Here is a 19455-nt window from a genome sequence, read left to right on the forward strand (position 1 = left end):
AATAAATAAATAAATAAATAAATAAATAAATAAATAAATAAATAAATGAATGAATGAATGAATAAATAAGTTAGTTTATAAAAATAAAATAAATTAAGGATTGTGGGATGTGGGATCGTGGATATTTGGGTGAGCCTTAAATGTAATCACAAGGGTCCTTACAGGAGACATGACAAGGGAGACAAGATGTCACACTGTTGGCTTTGAAGATGGAGGAGGGGGCCATAAGCCAAGGAGCGCAGCTCTAGAAGCTGGGGAAGGCCGGGAAGCAGATTATCCCATAGAGCCTCCAGAGGCAGCACAGCCTTGCCCACACCCTGATTTCAGTGCGGAGAACCTGAATTCAGATCTCTGCCCTCCAGAGCTGTAAGAGGATGACAATGTGTTGTTTTCAGACACCGAGTTTGTGGCAACTTGGTACAGCAGTCATGGGAAATGAATACGGTCCTGGCCCTGGGCCTTCCTACCTACCCACTATTTTACTTAAACATCTACTAAGCACCTACCCTGCCCCAAACCAGTGTACTGGGTCTTGGGAACGGGGATCATAGATGGGGTCATGCATATAAGTGAGTACAGGCCCCCCAAATCAAGTAAGTGGGAGCACACACCAGAGGGGGAGTGGACCTACGGCAGGTGAATGGTGGATGGGACGTGGACTTGGGCAAGCCTAGGTCCAGCTTCTAAGTTCTGCCCCAGCCAGGATACCAGATGCGGCTTTGGGAACAAGAGAAGGCTGCCTGAAGGGCCCTCATTAGAACCTACATTCTAAACAGGATTCCTGATAACAGGTGGGATCAGAGATCTGTCTAGATATTTCATGTTGTCACCGTGTGGCTGAGGATTTGTATTCTTTGCTACAACTGCTTGGAGGTAGATGTATGGTCAGGGAACAAAGCTTTGCTCTGTGCAGTCGAGCCAGAGATCTTGGCTGCTTTAATGAATTCTTCCAACCAATTGCACTAACCCTAATCACCCATAAAAGTTAACAGATTCATTTAAGAAATAAAATTTTATCTCAATGTGTTTTGGAGAGATGCCCAAATTTACAGAAAGCTCATTATTAATTTGTTTTTTCTCTTTTCTCTTCCCCAGGTATCCTGAATTTCTTGACTCTTTTTTTTTTTTTTCCCCATCCAGGTCCAAGAGCGATAGGGAAATTGTTCATGAAGAATTTGGCGGGGGCACATGAACTGTTCAAACAACTCTCCATAAGGCCCTGTGTGAGCTATATGAATCATCCCCCTCAAAAGAATATTAAACGCCTATGCGCACAAGCGTCTGTGCCTTTTGCAATCTGCTCGGTGCCCTTACTCACTCTGCCTCAGCGTTTCTCAGCTGCCAGAGAAGCCAGCGAGAAGTGTTAACACCCTTGCACAAAACGTCTCTCTTGGTCTTGACACCAGCCCCCAAAGAGGGGAGTAGATTCCCCAGGACACGGGCTAGATAAAGAGACAGGAACATGAACTGACTCTTGTCCATTCAGAGCTTTGCAGGTTTTATGAAACGTGGTACCCTGAGTGTAATGATGACTCTACGTATTGAGCACCTGCCATATGTACCTATCACACAGGGATCAGACCTCAGACCTGGAAACCATGCTTCTCCACCAGGGATGAGTGTATCCCCCAGGCAACATTTAGCAGTATCTGGAGACGTTTTGGGTTGTCACAACTAGGGGCGGAGTTCGGGGGGATGCTACTGGAATCCAGTAGGTGGAGGCCAGGGATGCTGCTAAACATCGTGCAACGTACTGAACACCTTCCACAATGAAAGATTAGCCAGCCAACATGTCAGTAGTGCAAGTTCAAGAAACCCTGCCAGAATGCCAAACAAGCTGGGTTCCAATCCAGGCCCCCCCCACCCACTGCCTCTGTAAATTCACACATATGATCTAATACTGAAACCTACCTCATGATGTTGTTGCAGGGATGAAAAGTGTTAATATGTAAAATAGATTTGTATTAAAGCAGGTGCTCACTGCATGGCCAAGCAACGTGCTGTTTACTTTTTACAGATAATCATTGGTCTTCACAACACCTTGCAAGACAGATGTTATTATGAATCCATTTTTATAGATAAGGAAGTTGAGGCTCAGGATGGTTAAGTGACTTGGCCAAGGATACAGAGCTAGTAAGTTCAGGAGCCAGGTTTTGAGTTGTCTGAATTCAAGGCACACACTCTTCCAGGATTCTCAAATAGAGGCATGTACAGCCCAGCAGTGCACATGTGCAGGGAATGAATATAGTACAGTGCCCTAGGGTATTACTTTTGCTTGACTACTTGGTGAAGGGATAAATTGACACATCTATCTGGTAAGTAATTTTCAAATTATTTTGGCCTTAATACTGACATAGTTAGGTTATAAGATGGGATTCAGAATCTGCATGAATTTCCAAGGTCAAGTGCAGAGAGAAGGCCACTTGGGGCACAGCCTGGCCTCCAGCACATGTTTACCAGACTCTCCCCTGTACTGGTTTCCAACAAATCACCACAAACTTAGTGGCTTAAAGCTACCCGCATTTGTCCTCTTATAGCTCCAAAGGTCCAAAGTCTGGAATGGGCCTCACTGGACTAAAATCTATGTGTCAACAGGGCTGTGTTCTCTCTGGAGGCTCCAGGGCAGGATCTATTTCCTGGCCTTTCCCAGCTTCTGGGGCCACCTGTTCTCTTGGCTGAGGCCACCGCCTCCATATTCACAGCAAATCATTTCACCCTCTGCTCTGTTATCACCTCTCCTCTGGCTCTTCTAGGAATCCTGTGATTACACCAGACCCACCTGATAATCCAAGAGAATCTCCTCATTTGAAGATCCTTAACTTCCTCCTATTTGCAAAGTCCCTTCTGCCATATAAGGTAATGTATTCACGGGTGCAGGGATTGGGACATCTTTGGAGGGCCATTATTCTTTCTATCACGGCCCCTAGAGTTAAAGTTGCTAGAAAGCACTGAACCTGGATGTCCTAGACATGTTCCAAGAACGATTCCAAAGCAAGGACTCAGTTCCTCATGCAGGAGCCCCTCTGCTAGAACGGAGACCCCATTGTGAGAAGAGTGAAGTCGGTTTTAGTGTAGATGCAGGTATGGGTTCTGAGCTAGGCCACCTTAACCCCCTCCCAGTTCATAGAAGAAGAGCACCAAGGAGCCTTAGAACCGAGCTTGATGTACTCCCCACCCTCTCTGAACTGGTCCTCTGGGGCTGCCAAAACAGAGTGCCACCCACCGGACAGCTCATACAATAGTTCAGGAGGCTGGAAGTCCAAGATCAAGCTGTCGGCAGGCTGGTTTCTCCTGAGGCCCCTCTCCTCGGTGTATAGATGACTGTATTCTCCGTGTGTCCCCACATGATCTTTTCTCTCTGCATGTCAGTGTCCTAATCTCTTTATATAGGGACACCAGTCATACTTATTTTTAAGAGACAGAGATCATGCGTGCATGAGTCGGGGTGGGGGGGCGTGTAGAGAGAGAATCTTAAGCAGGCTCCATGCCCAGTGCAGAGCCCAATGTGGGGCTCCGTCTCACAACCCTGAGATCATGACCTGAGCCGAAACCAAGAGTCAGGACTGAGCCGACTGAGCCATCCAGGTGCCCCACACCAGTCCTTGTATTAGGGCCCTTTTAACCTAAATTATAACCTCGTTTCACCTTAATTAACTCTTTAAAGACCCCAACTCCAAGTACTGTCACATTCTGAGATACTGGGTGTTAGGAATTCAATATGTGACTTTTAGGGTGACACAATTCAGCCCATAACCTCACAAATAATAAATTCCAACCCCAGCCTCCTCCCACCCTCAGATGAAGCCAGAGACATGCCCCTTTCCCCTGGGAACCATTAGAATTTGAAAACCTCTATGCATGGGGAATGGAGAATTTCCCATTCTGAAGGAGAAAGGGAAGCCACAGACACTAACAGCAAATCAAGTACATGATCCCAACTAAGGCGCATCCATGGTCCTGTTATGAAAACTGGTCTTTGAAAAGCTCATTAGGTTGCCGAGTATTTCCACTGAGTTATAAGATTCTTATGATTATGATTATGATTATTATTTTACTCCTGCGAATGGCTACACCACACTGCAAAACCAAAGACCGAAACAGACCCTTTCACGCAACCCCAGTGAAAACGGGAGTTTCTTGGGAAGGTCTTGCCCTGCAGGACAAGAGGAGGGGGCTGGGGACAGAAGCTGGCTTCAGCTCCATGCCTGTCTCTTTTCAGGGGAGGGCGGCGTGCTTGTAGGGAATGGGTGGACAATGACCTCACAGGAAAAGGGAGGAGCGCTGGGCTCAGAGGTGGAAGCAGACAAAGCACACGTCCGTTCCGCATTTTAGGGAAGAGAGCTTCAACATGTCTTCAGCCCCACCTCCCCATTTCAGGTGACCTATGGCGGAGGAAACAGCCATCCTCTGTCCCTCTGTCCTGTTCTGGACAGTTCCAGGAGAAACCCACTGCACACACTTCGGCACAGAAGATATTAGAGGTATCAGTCATGCTCTAGTCTGTGTCCAGCCGATATATGCGGGGACAACCATTCTGCTTGATATGCTGAAATGTTCTGGTTTTGAGAGCGAACGGCCACAGCCTCCAGGGTCTTCAAGTCCCTCTGCCACTCAGCCCCTCCCTTAGGACCCCACCCCCTTCTCATAAACAGTGCTACAGGACTGACACCAGACCCAATGGGGGCTCCAGGGCTGTTTGCTCTCCTGGGTCGTGATTGTCTCAGCTACAACAGAATGCCACAGAGGCGTATGTGTTGGGGGTGATTATTAACGACAGATATTTATGTCTCACGGTTCTGGAGGCTAGAAGTCCAAGGTCACGTCACAGGCAGATTCAGTGACTGATGACAGTTGACAGTTCACTTCCTGGTTCACAGATGGCCATCTCGACATATGATTGTGGGGTGGGGGACACAAACATTCAGTCCACCCGAACGATCATTCTGTACTAGCAGTTAAATATTTTGAAGATTCCCCCCCACACACCTGTTCCTATCAGTCCTAAATCCCTTCTACTTTCGTTTAAAATTCATTCCACTGCCCTCACCCCTCCCCCCATGGGAAAGAACAGCTATTCCATGCCGCCCACACGCTACCCCTTTCAGATCACAGGGAAGTTCCTGTCACACCGTCACCCTGCCTTCGCTCTTCTAGAGAAAGGAACAACCTCCACAGCCCACAGCTCACCACGAAGCCCGGGACACGAGCACATCCCAGGCCCACTAGGTCGAGGTTCTCAATCGCGCCTTCTGGCATCTCATAATAGTCAAATCCCACAAAATGATTTTCTGCTGGGAAATCTTACATTGTAAAGCAATTCTTGAAGCAACACTGATACAGACACAATGGCTGAGCAATGCCTGGTGACTAAGAATGAATAATCACAGAACTCCCTGCCAGGCTTCAAAATATTTATTATTTTTTTAAAATTCAAATTATTTCACTGTACTTTATATTGGAATCCATCATTTTCTGAGGTTTTCCATTACACAATGAGAAATATCAAAGAGGTGAAGATGCGCAACCCCTAGGGATATAAAAGTCTGACTAAATTAAAATCTATTCTGCAGCAGGTGCCATAAAAGAGATGCAAATTAAGACAATGAGGTAACATTTCCACGGAACCAATCAGGACAACTTTTGTTTCAAGTGCGGGCCAGAGTTAGGTGAGGGAGGTACTTCAACATAGCTACTGAAAGTGTCCGGGAGTCCAATCCTTCTGGAAACCAATTAGCAGAATGCATCATGAAACAAATTATTCGTGTACAGTGACCCAGTAATTTCAGCCCAATCATTTTGGGCGCCTGGGTGGCTCAGTCGGTTAAACGTCTGACTTCGACTCAGGTCAAGATCTTGGGATCCTGGGATCGAGCCCCCCACAGGGCTCTGCACTTGGTGGGGAGTCTGCTCATCCCTCTCCCTCTGCTCCTCCCCCCACTCGCTCGCTATCTCTCTCATATAAATAAATAAAATCAAAAAAGATTTTTGGGGGGGTTTTATTTTAAAAAAATAAAAAACCCAATAATCTACAACTCAGACATTTCATTATGAAGAGGTTCACTGAGGTGTTGTTTCTAACAAAAACAAATGTGAATAAACCTAAATTATGGAGGAAATCATGATGGGTCCACAGAATGGAAAAGGTAGCAGGTAAAAATGCTTACAAATAATCTGTAATGCTCATGAGAGAATGGGAAGTAAATTAGAAGCTATACATGAAATTATATAATCGATACGTGTATGTGTTTGTATAGCAGGTACAGAAAAGACTAGAAGGAAATATACCAAAATGGCAACAGTAGCTGTCTGCGGTTGGTGACGTCAGAGGTGATTTTTTTTTATTTTATTTTAATTTATTTTTTTATTCTTATGTTAATCCCCATACATTACATCATTAGTTTTAGATGAAGTGCGTCAGAGGTGATTTTTATTTTCTTTCTACGTCTTTTGATCTCTCAAGTCCTCTGAGTTGTACATCTGTTAAGATTACTTTTATGTTAGCCGAGGCTGTTCTTTTTCAACAGTGTGTGCAATCCTTAGCCTCTGGAGATGTATACTGACATATTTGTAGGTGAAATGCATGAGGTCTGACCCAGGGGTGGGGCTGGAATTAAAACAAGAGCGGTCATGCTGGTCATGCTTTGGTAGCCGCTGAAGCCAGGGGACGGTCTGGGAGGGCTCACACGACTGTCCCTACTTTTGGGTGTGTTTGAAATTCTTCATGGTAAAAGTGTTTCTTCGAATGCTGGCAAAGAGCTTTACAAAGGAACGAAAAAAACAAGGAAACAAAAATAGTACCAAAAAACAGTACCAATTAACCAGGGCAAGACCAACAGCAATTGCCTCAAGTGCAATTGGACCATGAACCTTGGGTCTTCACCCCTAGCGGGGCGGGGGCGCTGCCTCTTTCAGAATCCCGTGGGTGGAAGCCTTGCAGGCCACCTGGCACCAGAGTCCCGCAAGCCTGTCAGTTTCTAGAGCTGAGCACCCTCTCCCCGTGTTCTGGCTCCATTCACCCAACTCAACCAATATTACATTTCCTCGGCCCGACAAATAGCTTTAAAACAATTCGTCTAGAAAATATGTTGTTTTTCAACCCTAGGACTACAGACATGCAAGACAATATGGATTTCAAATGCCACTCACTCTTTCTGGCTAGAGTTCCCCAATTTGGAAGAGACAAGATAGAGCAGGAGACATCCAGCCATTTGTGACAACAAAACAGAAATCAGCGTAAAGCTCAATGTTTTGATTGTGAGAACTGCCATCCAGAGGAAAATTCAGGAGCTATCAAAACAACAGTCAAGCCTGGCAGCCTGGAGGAACACGGTAATGGGAGGGAAAGGCCTAGATTGTGAGCTGGCGCCTGGGCCTCCGTGAGCCAGGCTCTTGCCCTCTGCAGCTCATTCTCTGCTGCCGCGGATGGATGTGACCTGCAGGGGCAGAGACGTGGGAGGCTAGCCTCTTCTGGCCGCAGTTCTCAAATTAGACTCTAGACCACAGCCGTCCAGGGCACTTTCTCTGACAAGCCCCCGCATTCCCTTCTCTGGATGAGGTGCCCCCTCTGCTATAGTCCCACAGCCCCCCCGGAGCTACCCCAATCCCAGATGCATCACTCTGGGCTTTACCTTCCAGTAAGTGCACATCAAAGCAGATAATGTGATCACAGATACAGCTGCAGAACATTTTGGCACAGGGTAGAGGCTCAGTAAATGTTTGAAGAATTGAACATATTAATAAGCCAATAAATAAATTCCAAGGAGGTCGACGGAATGGGTTTCAGAGGATCTATGAACCCCTAACAATTGCACCTAATGTTGAATGCGTGCTTATGAACGTGCACTCCTCAGGGCAGGTCCATAGTTTTATTAGTGTATAAAATGATCATGACCCCCTCCCCAGCTCACTCCAAATTATCGTATATTCCTTGGGTGAGTATGCAGGCCTTGCTTTGAGGTGCCAGTAATTTTAAGAAGTCACCTTATGTTCTAGAGTGAGTTTTTATTTTGTTTTGGGAAAACAAGCACAGTTGGGGACCAGGGGAAAATGATTAACCTCTTCCACCTCAGTGAGACTTAAGAAAAAAAGATCCTTGTAACATACCAACTCCAGCAAAAATTACAAATGGCAACAAACTGCCACTCCCATTTCATATTTTTCCTCCTTGAACGGGTAACATGGTCACCTCCATGTAGAGGAACACGTCTCAGGAGCTGCCATGCATGAATTGAGCAAATATTCTTTCTCTTGAATCCTGTGTTATAATTACTTGGATTTTTTTTGCCCTATTTCTAATAAATAAATAATTAGAATAGATCCATTTTCATCACATGGAATGTTGTAAAATTGGAATGCAAAGACAAAGCATTTGGAAAGCAATTCTGGATTTTGTTTTTTTCTTGGGAGATGTGAAGGGAGACTGAGGAAGTAGGTAAACAATGAGTACCACCCAGAGCCATTACTGCCATAAGGAAACGCTCACAATGCAGGGGTACAACAGACAAGAAAGAAAAAATTGACAACTGGAAATTCAGAGAGGGTTCTGGCTGTCTCTTTAGGATATGAAAGTGTTCCTACAATAATGTGTGCAAAAACGTGAATATACTTCAGTAAATAATCATGATTAACTGGATGCAGTAGCAAAAACTCTCCATTTGGAGATCCTTGGCAATTATTCTAAACATTATCTTTGGTAGCTGTGCTTCTTAGCCAAAAACATTCCCACTAGTAAATATGACGCCGGCTGACCTACTTATGTTTATATTTATATATGTGTGTGAGTTGATATATACATAGGTTTTCTGTTTTTCAAATACTGTACACCCTTCAGGATGATGTAAAGTCCTTTGGGGATTTGAGGTGATGATGCTGGGATCATAAATTCCTCCCCCAAGCTGGGCAAATTTATACTGAATTACTCACACGCTTGCAGAAAGTGAGGATGTTGGTTTTCAGCCAAATCCAAGGGCCTGAAGTACCAGGACTTGGGGATTTAAAAAAAAAAAAAAATTCAAGGATTTGAGAGGTACAGAGTCTCTGAGTTAAAAAGTACCTCAGAGATGACCCTATCCAATCTTGCCACTAGGAGTCCAACTTGCCACACGACTCCTGATAGACAGGCAGTCACTCTCGGGCTCAGCCACATCTGATAGACACTCATTATTCTATGAAACATCACAGCCTGCAGTCAGGGAACTAATGGCCAAAGCTTAGTCCTCACATCAAGCTGAAACTTTACTCCTGATAATTTCATCCTCTGGCCTCAGTTCTGTCCCCAAAACAATAAAAACAAAAAATAAGCCTAAACCTTCTACCCCATAACAGCCCATCTTTCATATCCTCTCTGAGACTTCTCCAGGCTGAACTTCTCTAAATATTTTCTTCTGAGACTTTTACCATATGTCATTTAGATCCTATGCAATCCTGAAGGCCCTGCCTCTGGACACACTGTAGTTTTTCAACATCTATCTTTAAATATTATCCCCCAAAACAAAGTCATGTCTATAGATAATGGTGTTTGTTTTGCTGCAGACTTCATCAGTTTTACCACTTAGCCATTGCTCCTACACCCCTGCTAACAGCAGCAATTTTTGCATCGGTGGCAATTATCCATTCTTGAAAAAGAATCTTGACTGTTACTCTCTACTAGTGATGTTCAAGGGGTGGCATGTGACCCAGTTCTGGCCAATGAAATGTAAGGGGACATCAACTCTAATGTTGGAAGAGAGGGCCTAGAAGAAAGCTTCTTTCCCCCTCCTTTTTCTTCCCATTTTGAATGCTGGCGTGTGAAGATGTGATGGCTGGAACAGAAGCAGCCATCTTTGACCAAGAGGAAACAACAGCTGAGAGAGGCAAAATAGAAAAATGGAAAGGACCCGAGTCCTTGATGGGTTACTGAGTCACTAAATCAGACCTGGGGCTCCTTGTTAAACAAAAAAACGACATGTCTTCATTGTTTAAGCCACCATTGGTCAAACATTCTGTTATTTGCAGCTGAAAGCACTCTTAACCAACTGAGCCACCCAGGCGCCCTAGCTGAAAGCACTCTTAAAAACAGAAAAGGTATAATGGAGCTATCGCCTCTCTTGATTTGGACATTATATTTCTAGAAATGTGGCCTTCACTTTTTTAAGAGCCATCTCACTACTTAGAATCTGCTGTGCATCTGGTCCAAAACAAACAAGCGAACAAAAAAAATCCCTGTGATTGGAGATCACAATCTCAAATGCTTGCAAAGACCATGCAATTAACATAAACGGGTGAATCTGGCTAGATGTGAGATAACAGGGAGAAAGGATATTGAAATTCAAGCATTTTAAATACTGTATTAGTGAAATAAAATATTAATATATCTCTGAGGCAGATTCAGCAGGCAGTCTACCAGTTCATGACCCTTGCAAAAATCATTCTCATGTTTAAAAGCTACATCTCCCCCTTCCTACAAGAGTATCATTTCTTCTTAAACCCTGAAATGCAGTCTGTAGTATGGGTCCCTCATTTCAATCCAGAGAGACAGTCCTGAATTATAATTCCATCACCCAACATCTTAATCAGTTTGGTTAAGACAACCAAAATATTAACATCAAAATCTATTGTCCCTCTTGAATCTAAGCCGCTTGCCTAAACCCGCTGGATTCACAGTCATTAAACTGAGGAGGCAATGAAATAAGAGCATAAGAATAAGCACATTAAAGATTCTTTAATCAAATACCTTTGGGGCTGCCAGGTTCTCTGGGCTATCACTGAGTTATTTTATCCTTGGCAGAGACAAAATGAGAAACTGTGTCTGTCCACACCCTGAAGCCCTAAGCCCGGTGCAAACATATGGTCTGATCGGGGGAGTTATTTCCTGCAAAGCTCACTGAGACCGGCTCCTCTCGAGGTCATCTCTGCACTGGCAACATTTATCTTCAGTTTGCCAGGATAAAGCCCCCAACAAGTCTACAGAACTAAAAGCGTCTGGTTGCCCCAGGAAATTCATATTCCTCTTCATGTTCATATTAAGGAAATGTGAACCGGTTCACGTTGGACTGTCCACTTCTCAGAGTTCTACAGGATTCATCCCCGCTTTCTTGCAGGGCTTACCATCATATCCCCACATTGCCCTTCATCATTTCTCTGATGAAGAATTAAAAAGCATTATTAAAAAGCGCATGAGCATTTGATAAAAATAAAAGCTACAAAATACAGACACAATACCAGGAGCATTCCTGGAGTAAGTATTTATTATGAGCCAAGCACTGAGCTATTCTATGAAATAGGTACTATTTCTGTCTCCTTTTTAAAAATGAAGACACTGAGGGCAGGCTGGGGTCAGAAACAAACAAACAAAAGACACTGAGGCTCAGAGGTGTTGAGGAGCTTCCCCATGATCACCCAGCTGGTAAGTGGAAGTTTGAATTTCAACTCAGACAACCTAACTCAAAGGGTTCAACTTATTAACCATGCTAGAATGACATTTTTTCAAAGATTGACATAGCCATGAGTCTACCCCTCAAAGATAACCACTGCTCACATTTTGGCATGTTTCTTGTTGGTCTTTTCTCAAAGGTGGTAAAATTTTCAGAGCTGGAAGAGGCCTCAGAGATGGTATCACCCCAACCTTCATTTTCCAAGAAAGCCTAAGGCCCAGAAAGGTGAAGGGCCTTTCTCCAAGTCACACTGCTATTTGGAAATGAAATTTAGGTCCTCAGATCTTTTGTCCAAGGTTTTCTGGGGCCTTTGGACTCAAGTTGGTTGGGAGGGGTTTCTTGGAGGACCGTGTTGAGAAGGATTTAAGGCCTGTGGGTTCAGAAGTGATACAGTAGATTAGTGATGGCAGCAGTGAACCCAGAAGCCTGGCCCCGTGCACATCAGGAATTTGCCAGCTACCAAGAAGTAGCCCCTGGAAGAGAAGGAGAATGTCTGGAGAAGGCTTTCTTAATAAAGACCAGCTATGTTCTTCACCTACTTCGGGGATCTCAAATCCCAGTGCCTTCAGCGGCAAGTCTCTAACATGAATGAGTAAAGTGGGCAAGTGGAGAAATGAACAAAGGAAGAGCACCTCCCAAAGGGGTAGGGGTGCTAGTCATCTCCAGCCAACTGTTGCCTGCCGAGGGGAAAGATGGGGCCAGTGTTCTCCGGCCTTCTGTTTTTTCCCAATGAAGCAAGAAATTTGGATTTTTTAAAAAATGTGATGTCTCCTAACTTTAATGGTGGCAACTAACTCAAATTTGAATAATAAATAGGCAGTGCAGGACAAACAAAACACAGTAGGTAATGACATTATAACCTCTTGTTTTCATGATGGCCTTACCAGAAGCCATCACTCTGTATTACAAACCCAAGATTCTATTTGCATTTCTCCTCTCCTCTTCTCTCACTCTCTCCCCTTCCGCCTCCCTCCTTATCCCCTTGCCCCCCCCCCCCCCATCACTCTACCTAGAGAAGCATTTCCCACCTGGGGCTACCAAAAAGAACATGAACACTGCCCCGTCTGAACCCACCAGAACACAGCTATTGAGAGTCCAAGTGATTACCAATGACCCCCGAGGGCCACTTGGAAAGTTAGTCATGCCTCTCAGGGTGATGCCTTTTACTCTCAAATGACTTATGTAAGGAGGAGTAGATGATTGCATCTGACATGCCTCATCACAAAGGCTAAAGATAGGCCTCCCCACTCTCTCAGGAACTACCCGATGCCTCCATAGCAGGAGCTGAGTGGGCTCCACCAACATTCCAATGTGCGTGTCTGCCCTTTCCATGAGCTTTCAATGTTTCACTCACAGCCAAACTCCAGAGCTGCCATGTTATAAGAGAAAGATCCCCCTCCTGCTGATGACCTATTACTCAGTAGCACCATCCAGGCCTTTTGTATGGAACCCCCCAATCTCTGTTAATCCCAAGGATGGCTACTAATTATCTGCCCACTAGAAAGAAGAGGAGACTTGGCACACACCTGTGAAATCAGTTGGCATTTAGGGAACAAACATCACATGGAAAGCCCTGAACCACAGTGTGGTAAGTTCATCTGGAAGCTGCAGCAAGCTGGCATCAGAACCAAAAACTTGATTCATTTAATCAACAAACATTTACCAAGAAACAAACACAAAGGGCAAGATCAGCACAAGGTGCCAAAAGAACACACATGTGAACCAGAAACCAACCTTACTGAAGGCACAAAAATAAAAATATTAATTTCAATAACTCTGGCATAAACAGAATACTTCACAGCTATTTAAAATCCTATTTGAGGGGTGCCTGGGTGGCTCAGTTAAGCATCTGCCTTCGGCTCAGGTCATGATTCCAGGGTTCTGGGATCGAGCCCTGCATCAGGCTCTCTACTGAGCAGAGAGCCTGCTTCTCCCTCTCCCTCTGCCTGCCACTCCCTTGTGTGTGCTTGTGTGCTCCCCGCCCCAGTCAAATAAATAAATAAATAAATAAAATAGTTTTTAAAAATTATTTTAAAAATAAACAAATGAAAATTTAAAAAATAAAATAATATTTGAGAAGTCTATTTAATAATAAGTGAAAATTCCATGAATACATAATCAAGTTTGAAAAAATAAAAGTAGGATATGAAATATAACTGGGTCATAATCAGAGTGAACACACTCAGTAACCTCCCTCTTCTGCTCCTAAGACACAGAATTTATAGATAAATCTTTAGATGTTTTAAAATTTACATAGTACTGCTTGGAAATAGGAAAAGGGAATCAGAGATCAAAGATAAAGAGGACTCTCTGAAAATGAATGAATCAAAAGATGAGACTCTATAATTTCAAGTAGGAACCAAAGCCACATGGTTCATGGGGATAGGTTCAATATAAGCCATGGAAGCAGAGGTCCCAACGTCTACCTAGAGGATAACAGGCAAAACTGTACCCAGAATCATGCTACTAGGAGTCACGGCCAAAAAGGATCCCCATGTCTGTGGCAAGGAGCCAAAATGAAGTAATTTACATGAGACTGGAACCCAAGTCTGCACCACAGGATATATAGAGAAGGGAGAGAGCTCTGAGCTTAGCTGTTGACATGAGCTTTACTTTAAAAGCACATAGCCTTGCAGACATAGGGCAGAGGAAATAATAAAATCACCTTAAAAATTCACGAACAAAAATTAGAGGACATATGAGGACATCCAATGATCAGAATCTACAAAATGAAAGAATTCATACCTGAAGAAACAAAGACACTAAAGCAATCAGAGAAGGACTTTGCAGTATTTTTTTTTTAATCCTCAAAGGGACAGAGGAAGGATTTACATTGACAAAGTGAAAAGAGTTTTTTATAAAACACAAAAAGCAGGAAGGTATAAAAAGCAGCCAGTTATTTACCTTGGAAATATGGTGAACCACTGTTGAAATTAAAAGCTCAACAGATGGGCAAAATAAGAGACCAGATACAAATAAAAAGAGCTGGTTAACTGGAATGTAGAACTGACGAAACCTTCCCAACATTGCACAGAGAGATAGAGAACTGAAAAGAAAAAAATGTTTAATTTAAGATACCTGGAGGACTGATCGAGAAACTACACATGGAGAGAACAGAGAAAATATTGGAGAGGAAATATCCAACACATAATGGCTGAGATTTTTCTGGATCTTCTGACTAAAAAAAAAGCCCACAGAGTGCAAAGTACAAAAAAAAAAAAAAAAAAACACCATCCCATATATACAGTATAATCCTGAACTGATAACAAACTAAATAGAGCTTAGAAGGAAATAGACCCACGTGTCCAACTGTGGTTACTCCTGGTGACAGAACTTAGAGGGGAGAACTTTATTTTTTCTTTAAACATTAATATACTTTCTAAACAGTCTACAATGAAACATTATCTTTATAAACTGTGGAGAAGGAGTATTCATTATTTCAAATACACATAAACACACTTTTTAAAAAAAGTTTGTCCTCAAGGAACTTACACTCTAGTAGAGGAGATGAGGTATGGATAGAAACGTCATATAAAGCAAAGTCCATGCAGTAACTGACATGGATAGATGTAGCTAAAATCTAAGCAAGGCTTGCCTTTTCCCCCATGGAGCCATTAGAAATGGAGGAGAGGGTGCAGGATGTGAGGACACTGAGCAGAAATGTAAAGGTCTAGTACATATGCCTGATTTATCAGGGGCTATTGATGCAACAAGAGTGTATTCCATTTGGAGAGGATCAAAATGGCCAAACCAAGGTAAGATTAAAACTTTATCTACATCAACCATTATTTTCACCTTTAAATTAATTATATTTCAAGACCACCCACTGATAGAAGGAAAAATTAACATCTGTATTGTAAATTAACACCACAAAAAATCTGCCACTTAGCACATTTCAATTATTATAAGGCTTTGTTCTTTTTTTTCCATGGTCAAGTAGACTGAGGGAAAGGTAAAAATGGTGGTGGGGGGGGGCGGGTGTTCAATTTACCTGATAATCAAATTAACTACCATTCTTATCCACCGGGACACTATCAGCTATCATTTTGCCAATTTGGAAGTGAAAACAACACAAGTATGTTCTGGGCTTTACCAAATGAACATCATCTTAGGGGGAGGCAGAAAAGCCTTTTCAGTTTGGGGAGATTCAGACTTTGTGGCCATAACACCACTGGCACACTCAACCAAGCAAGGTAGAGTTTTAGGCAACGTCTTGTGGCTGCTTCTTCAGAACCAAACAAACTGCATTCAGCGTTCAGCTCCAGAAGAAACAAGTGGCAAAGGCACTAGCCAACTATATGTGCTACTAATGGAAGGAAGGGCTGTCCACATCTCAGACAATCTCTTTCCTTTTTTAACACATCCAAGTTTCTCAAAATAACCACTCTTTAACCCGCCTCCTCTCAATATCACCTGCTCATCCAACACATGGGGCCCAACGTATATCCCAACATTATCCATGCTCACTTCTTTGATTCCCTGCCATCAAGACCAACTTGGCAAGCCCCGACAACAATGAGGAGTAACCAATTCCCTTCACCATCTTCGAACCAATGTACATTTTCCTTCCTCTCCTCTTCGTCCCCTCTTAAATCTCTCTAATCTTGATTTCTCTGAAAATGTCCTTTCTCATCTTCCTCTTGCCATTTCCTGATTCCCTTTTCCTTCTGTACTATTAAGTGGGGTCAGCTCTTGTCCAGTCTCTATAAGGCTGTTTCATTCTACAGAAGAGGAGGATGCTTCCACCCATACCCTCAAAACTCCCTTTCTAATACCCCTTTAAGGAAGGAGCAGCTTGCTGGTCCAATAGGTCAGAGCCTGACGTTCACAGTGGGCAGGGTCATTGTATATCAGATGAGTGCTCAACTATGAGCCCACTCTCTGTTCCCGCTCCTTTGCCTCCAGTCCCATGGGTAAGTCAGGTAAGGCCTGAGCCACATACCTGCCAGCCCAGCCCTCCCAGCCTCAAGACCCCTTCTCCAACTCAAGATTTCACCAGATTTCCCCACTGATCGTGCTAGACCATAGTCAATCCATACATTTGACTTTCAACATGGCTACTGTCTTTTGCGTGTTGCTTCTTTGGTCAAAACTTCAGAAGGGAGGAGGAGTCAGTGGTAATATCTAGATCCCAAAATCACACTGCAAACCCCTGCTAGAAACTGTAGTTCTTCTTCATGCCTTAGTCAGAGGGCTGGTCATTCCTTATGCACAAGCCCTAGGCTCTGATTCACTGTACCCCTCCGTGGCTTAAAACCTCCTATAAAATGAGATTAATTCCTTGACCCTCTTGAAGATGGGATGACAAAATTGAAGGATAGGCTTAATTTTCTGGAATGTGAGATCACAGCTTGAGAATAAAAAACTGAGTTCTAGTTCCATTGCCCACGTTTTGGCCTCGGCCAAGTCATTACCTGCCCCCTATGCCTCAGGCACTTTATCTGAAAGTTGTATGATGCTCTAGGAGACTCCAAGACCTTTACCAGTTCAAACAATTGGTGGCAGGGCACAGCTATTCCCTACTTTTTTTATCCAAGAAAGGAGCCCCCCCAACACCGAGAGGTGGCTGGGAAAATGTTCAGCCACACGTAGAAATTCTGCTAGGCTGCAAACCATTTAAAATGAATGTTTAATTAGATACTGCATCGGTTGTATACTTCGGCTGAATGTGCTACAGCCCAGGAGACCTGAAAGAATTAATACTGTTCCCAAAGGAGCTGGTGGGAATTCCTGAGGCAGAGGCAGAATCTGATTTGATGAATATAAAAGTGCTTTGAGAGCGTCAGAAAGAAAGTGCTCTGACAAATGTCTGCTCACTCCATTAGGATGTCTCCTGCTATCGAAGGAACACACTCCAAAAAGGTCTCAGGGCTGGGGACCATGGCACACAAGGACACGCACCCCTCCTCCCCTTCCTACCCCACCCCAGTCCTTTCCTGGGGCTTAGAGACACAGCGCACCCATGACTCCAATTTTTTCTCCTTCCTCACTTTGCTTCTCCCTTCTGACCCTCTTCCGACCCTCCGCTTCTGCATGACCCTCAAATCAGGCCCTCATAACATCTCACTCCAGTCTGGAAGTCTCTCTCTCTCCTCTTCCCCAAACCAACACTCTCAGAGGGTCCAAAGAAAGACCTGACCTCTCATTCTAAGCCAAGATATGTGGACACACCTTATTTCATTAGAACACTCTCCAACTTCATACCAAAACCCATCCTGGGGAGGCAACCCCTCCATAGACCCCTATCAGCCACACTAGGGAACATGTAGGAAAATGCCAGGCCCTCCATGCTCAGGGTCTGCGGCTGGTTCTCTCTACTCACTCCTTAGAGGAACACCCTCCTGAGCACCTCCAGCCCAGGGCTTCTCAAACTCTCTACCCCTCTTCCCCCAACTGTAGACCGTCTGTGGAAACATGACATTTCTTTGGCCTTTCGTGCTTTACCTAAAAACTATGCATTCTATCCCATAACATGCCCACATTTAATCGTTTTAAAAATAGTTTTAGTCACTTACCACGGAGGGAAAAATTGACATTTTCCCACAAATCGGGTAAAAGTGATATTATAGAAACATGAGCCATAGTGTTGCAAGTGTCCCCAGGCTCACCTCTGTGCACTATTTGGAAACCTCCAAGTGTTCCACCACCCCATTACACATCTGCATTTTCTGAGTTCTTCCTGGCACACCCAAGGTACCTCTGAGTACCCCACTTTCAGAACCAAGGTAAAAAGCATTTCCATCCATTTCTGGGTTGGAGAGGCAGGACCTGGCTCTCACCAGGACCACGACCCTCTTTCAGATCAAAACAGATACCAGAGGCTCCCAAAGACCTGTGCTGGCTGTGGTATGACTGGCACACTCCCGGGTCCTGGCAGCCTATCACCTCTCCGACTTACCTTGTCAGCCATGATCATAGATGCGCCCCCGTGGATGCCCAGGATGGGGATGAAAGTCTGTGAAGAGATAAAATCCAGCATCTGAGCCACGGCCTCCTGGTCGGTGTCGTCCCCAAAGACAAGGCCATGGATGCGCGCCCCAGACATAAGGTCGCACACATGCGTGATGAGGCTCTTGGGGTCTGTGCGGTTCATCAGCAGGGCTACCACGTTCACGTCCAGGGGCAGCCCTGATGCCTGCTCGGGGCCCCACAGATTTCGCAGTTCGCGCTCCGTCACGTCGTGGCTGTGACCCAGCAGCACCGCAATGTTTAGCGCCGGGGGACCCTTCTCCGCCGCCGTGCCCTGCGCCGGACCGCGCCAGACCAGAAGGGCCGGCAGCACCAGCAGGGTCCAATAACCCAGTCTGCCCATAGTCGCCACTTACGGTCCCTGCAAGGCGGAGAGGGAGAGTCAGGGCCACGGTGAGCAAGGGATCTGGAAGAAAAGGATTACTGACCCAACCCCTGGCTCTAGGAGACAGGTATAGAGTCCATCCCCAGAGCAAGCTGACAGTCACTGACTCCATTCCCCATTCCTGATGCCATCCACATCCCTCCACCCAACTCTATCCACAACTTCAATCCGAGGTAATTCTCCATCCCTGTCCCCAAGTTCATCTTTGCATCCAACCTCCTTCTCACCCTGTCTCCAGCCTCTTCTCCATACTTAATTCTGCCCACATCTCCCACCACACCCCCAAGTTAGCTGTGGACCCCAGCCCCTCAGCGTTGGCGCACAGAGCAAACCCTCCACCCACCCCTCTCCCACTACTCTCCCACCTGCCTAGTGCAGACCAAGTTACCGACCCCGCCCTCTGCTCACGAAGAGCGAATTACAGACCAGCCTCCGCGTGCGGAGGCGGTGCACAGACTCCGCACCCCCGCTTCCGCGCTGGGCTAGTTGACTGACCCCGCCCCCTGTGAACCTGCCGGGTGCAGCACAGACCTGGCTCCACCGGGCACCCCCTGCAGACAAGACTCCTCTCCTGCAGGGTACCCCCCCTCCCCCAGTGCACGGGAGTGAGGACACTCACTTGTGCGCCCCAGGGTCCGGGGTGCCTGGGGGGAAATTAGGGCCCGCCCCACTTCGCGTAGGGGCCTTAAA

General features: G+C 45.0%; 1 protein-coding gene across 1 annotated transcript in view; it reads right to left on the reverse strand.

Moving 5' to 3' along the window:
* Nucleotides 1-18738, reverse strand: part of GRIN2A (glutamate ionotropic receptor NMDA type subunit 2A) — a 363888-nt gene extending 345150 nt beyond the window's left edge. The window contains exon 1 of the mRNA XM_021698148.1: nt 18310-18738. Coding sequence (XP_021553823.1) covers nt 18310-18723 — 414 coding nt within the window. The 5' untranslated portion in view covers nt 18724-18738. The remainder of the gene's footprint in view (nt 1-18309) is intronic.
* Nucleotides 18739-19455: the final 717 nt, after the last annotated feature.

Source organism: Neomonachus schauinslandi, chromosome 5 (genome assembly GCF_002201575.2).
Source record: "Neomonachus schauinslandi chromosome 5, ASM220157v2, whole genome shotgun sequence".
Lineage (NCBI taxonomy): Eukaryota > Metazoa > Chordata > Mammalia > Carnivora > Phocidae > Neomonachus > Neomonachus schauinslandi.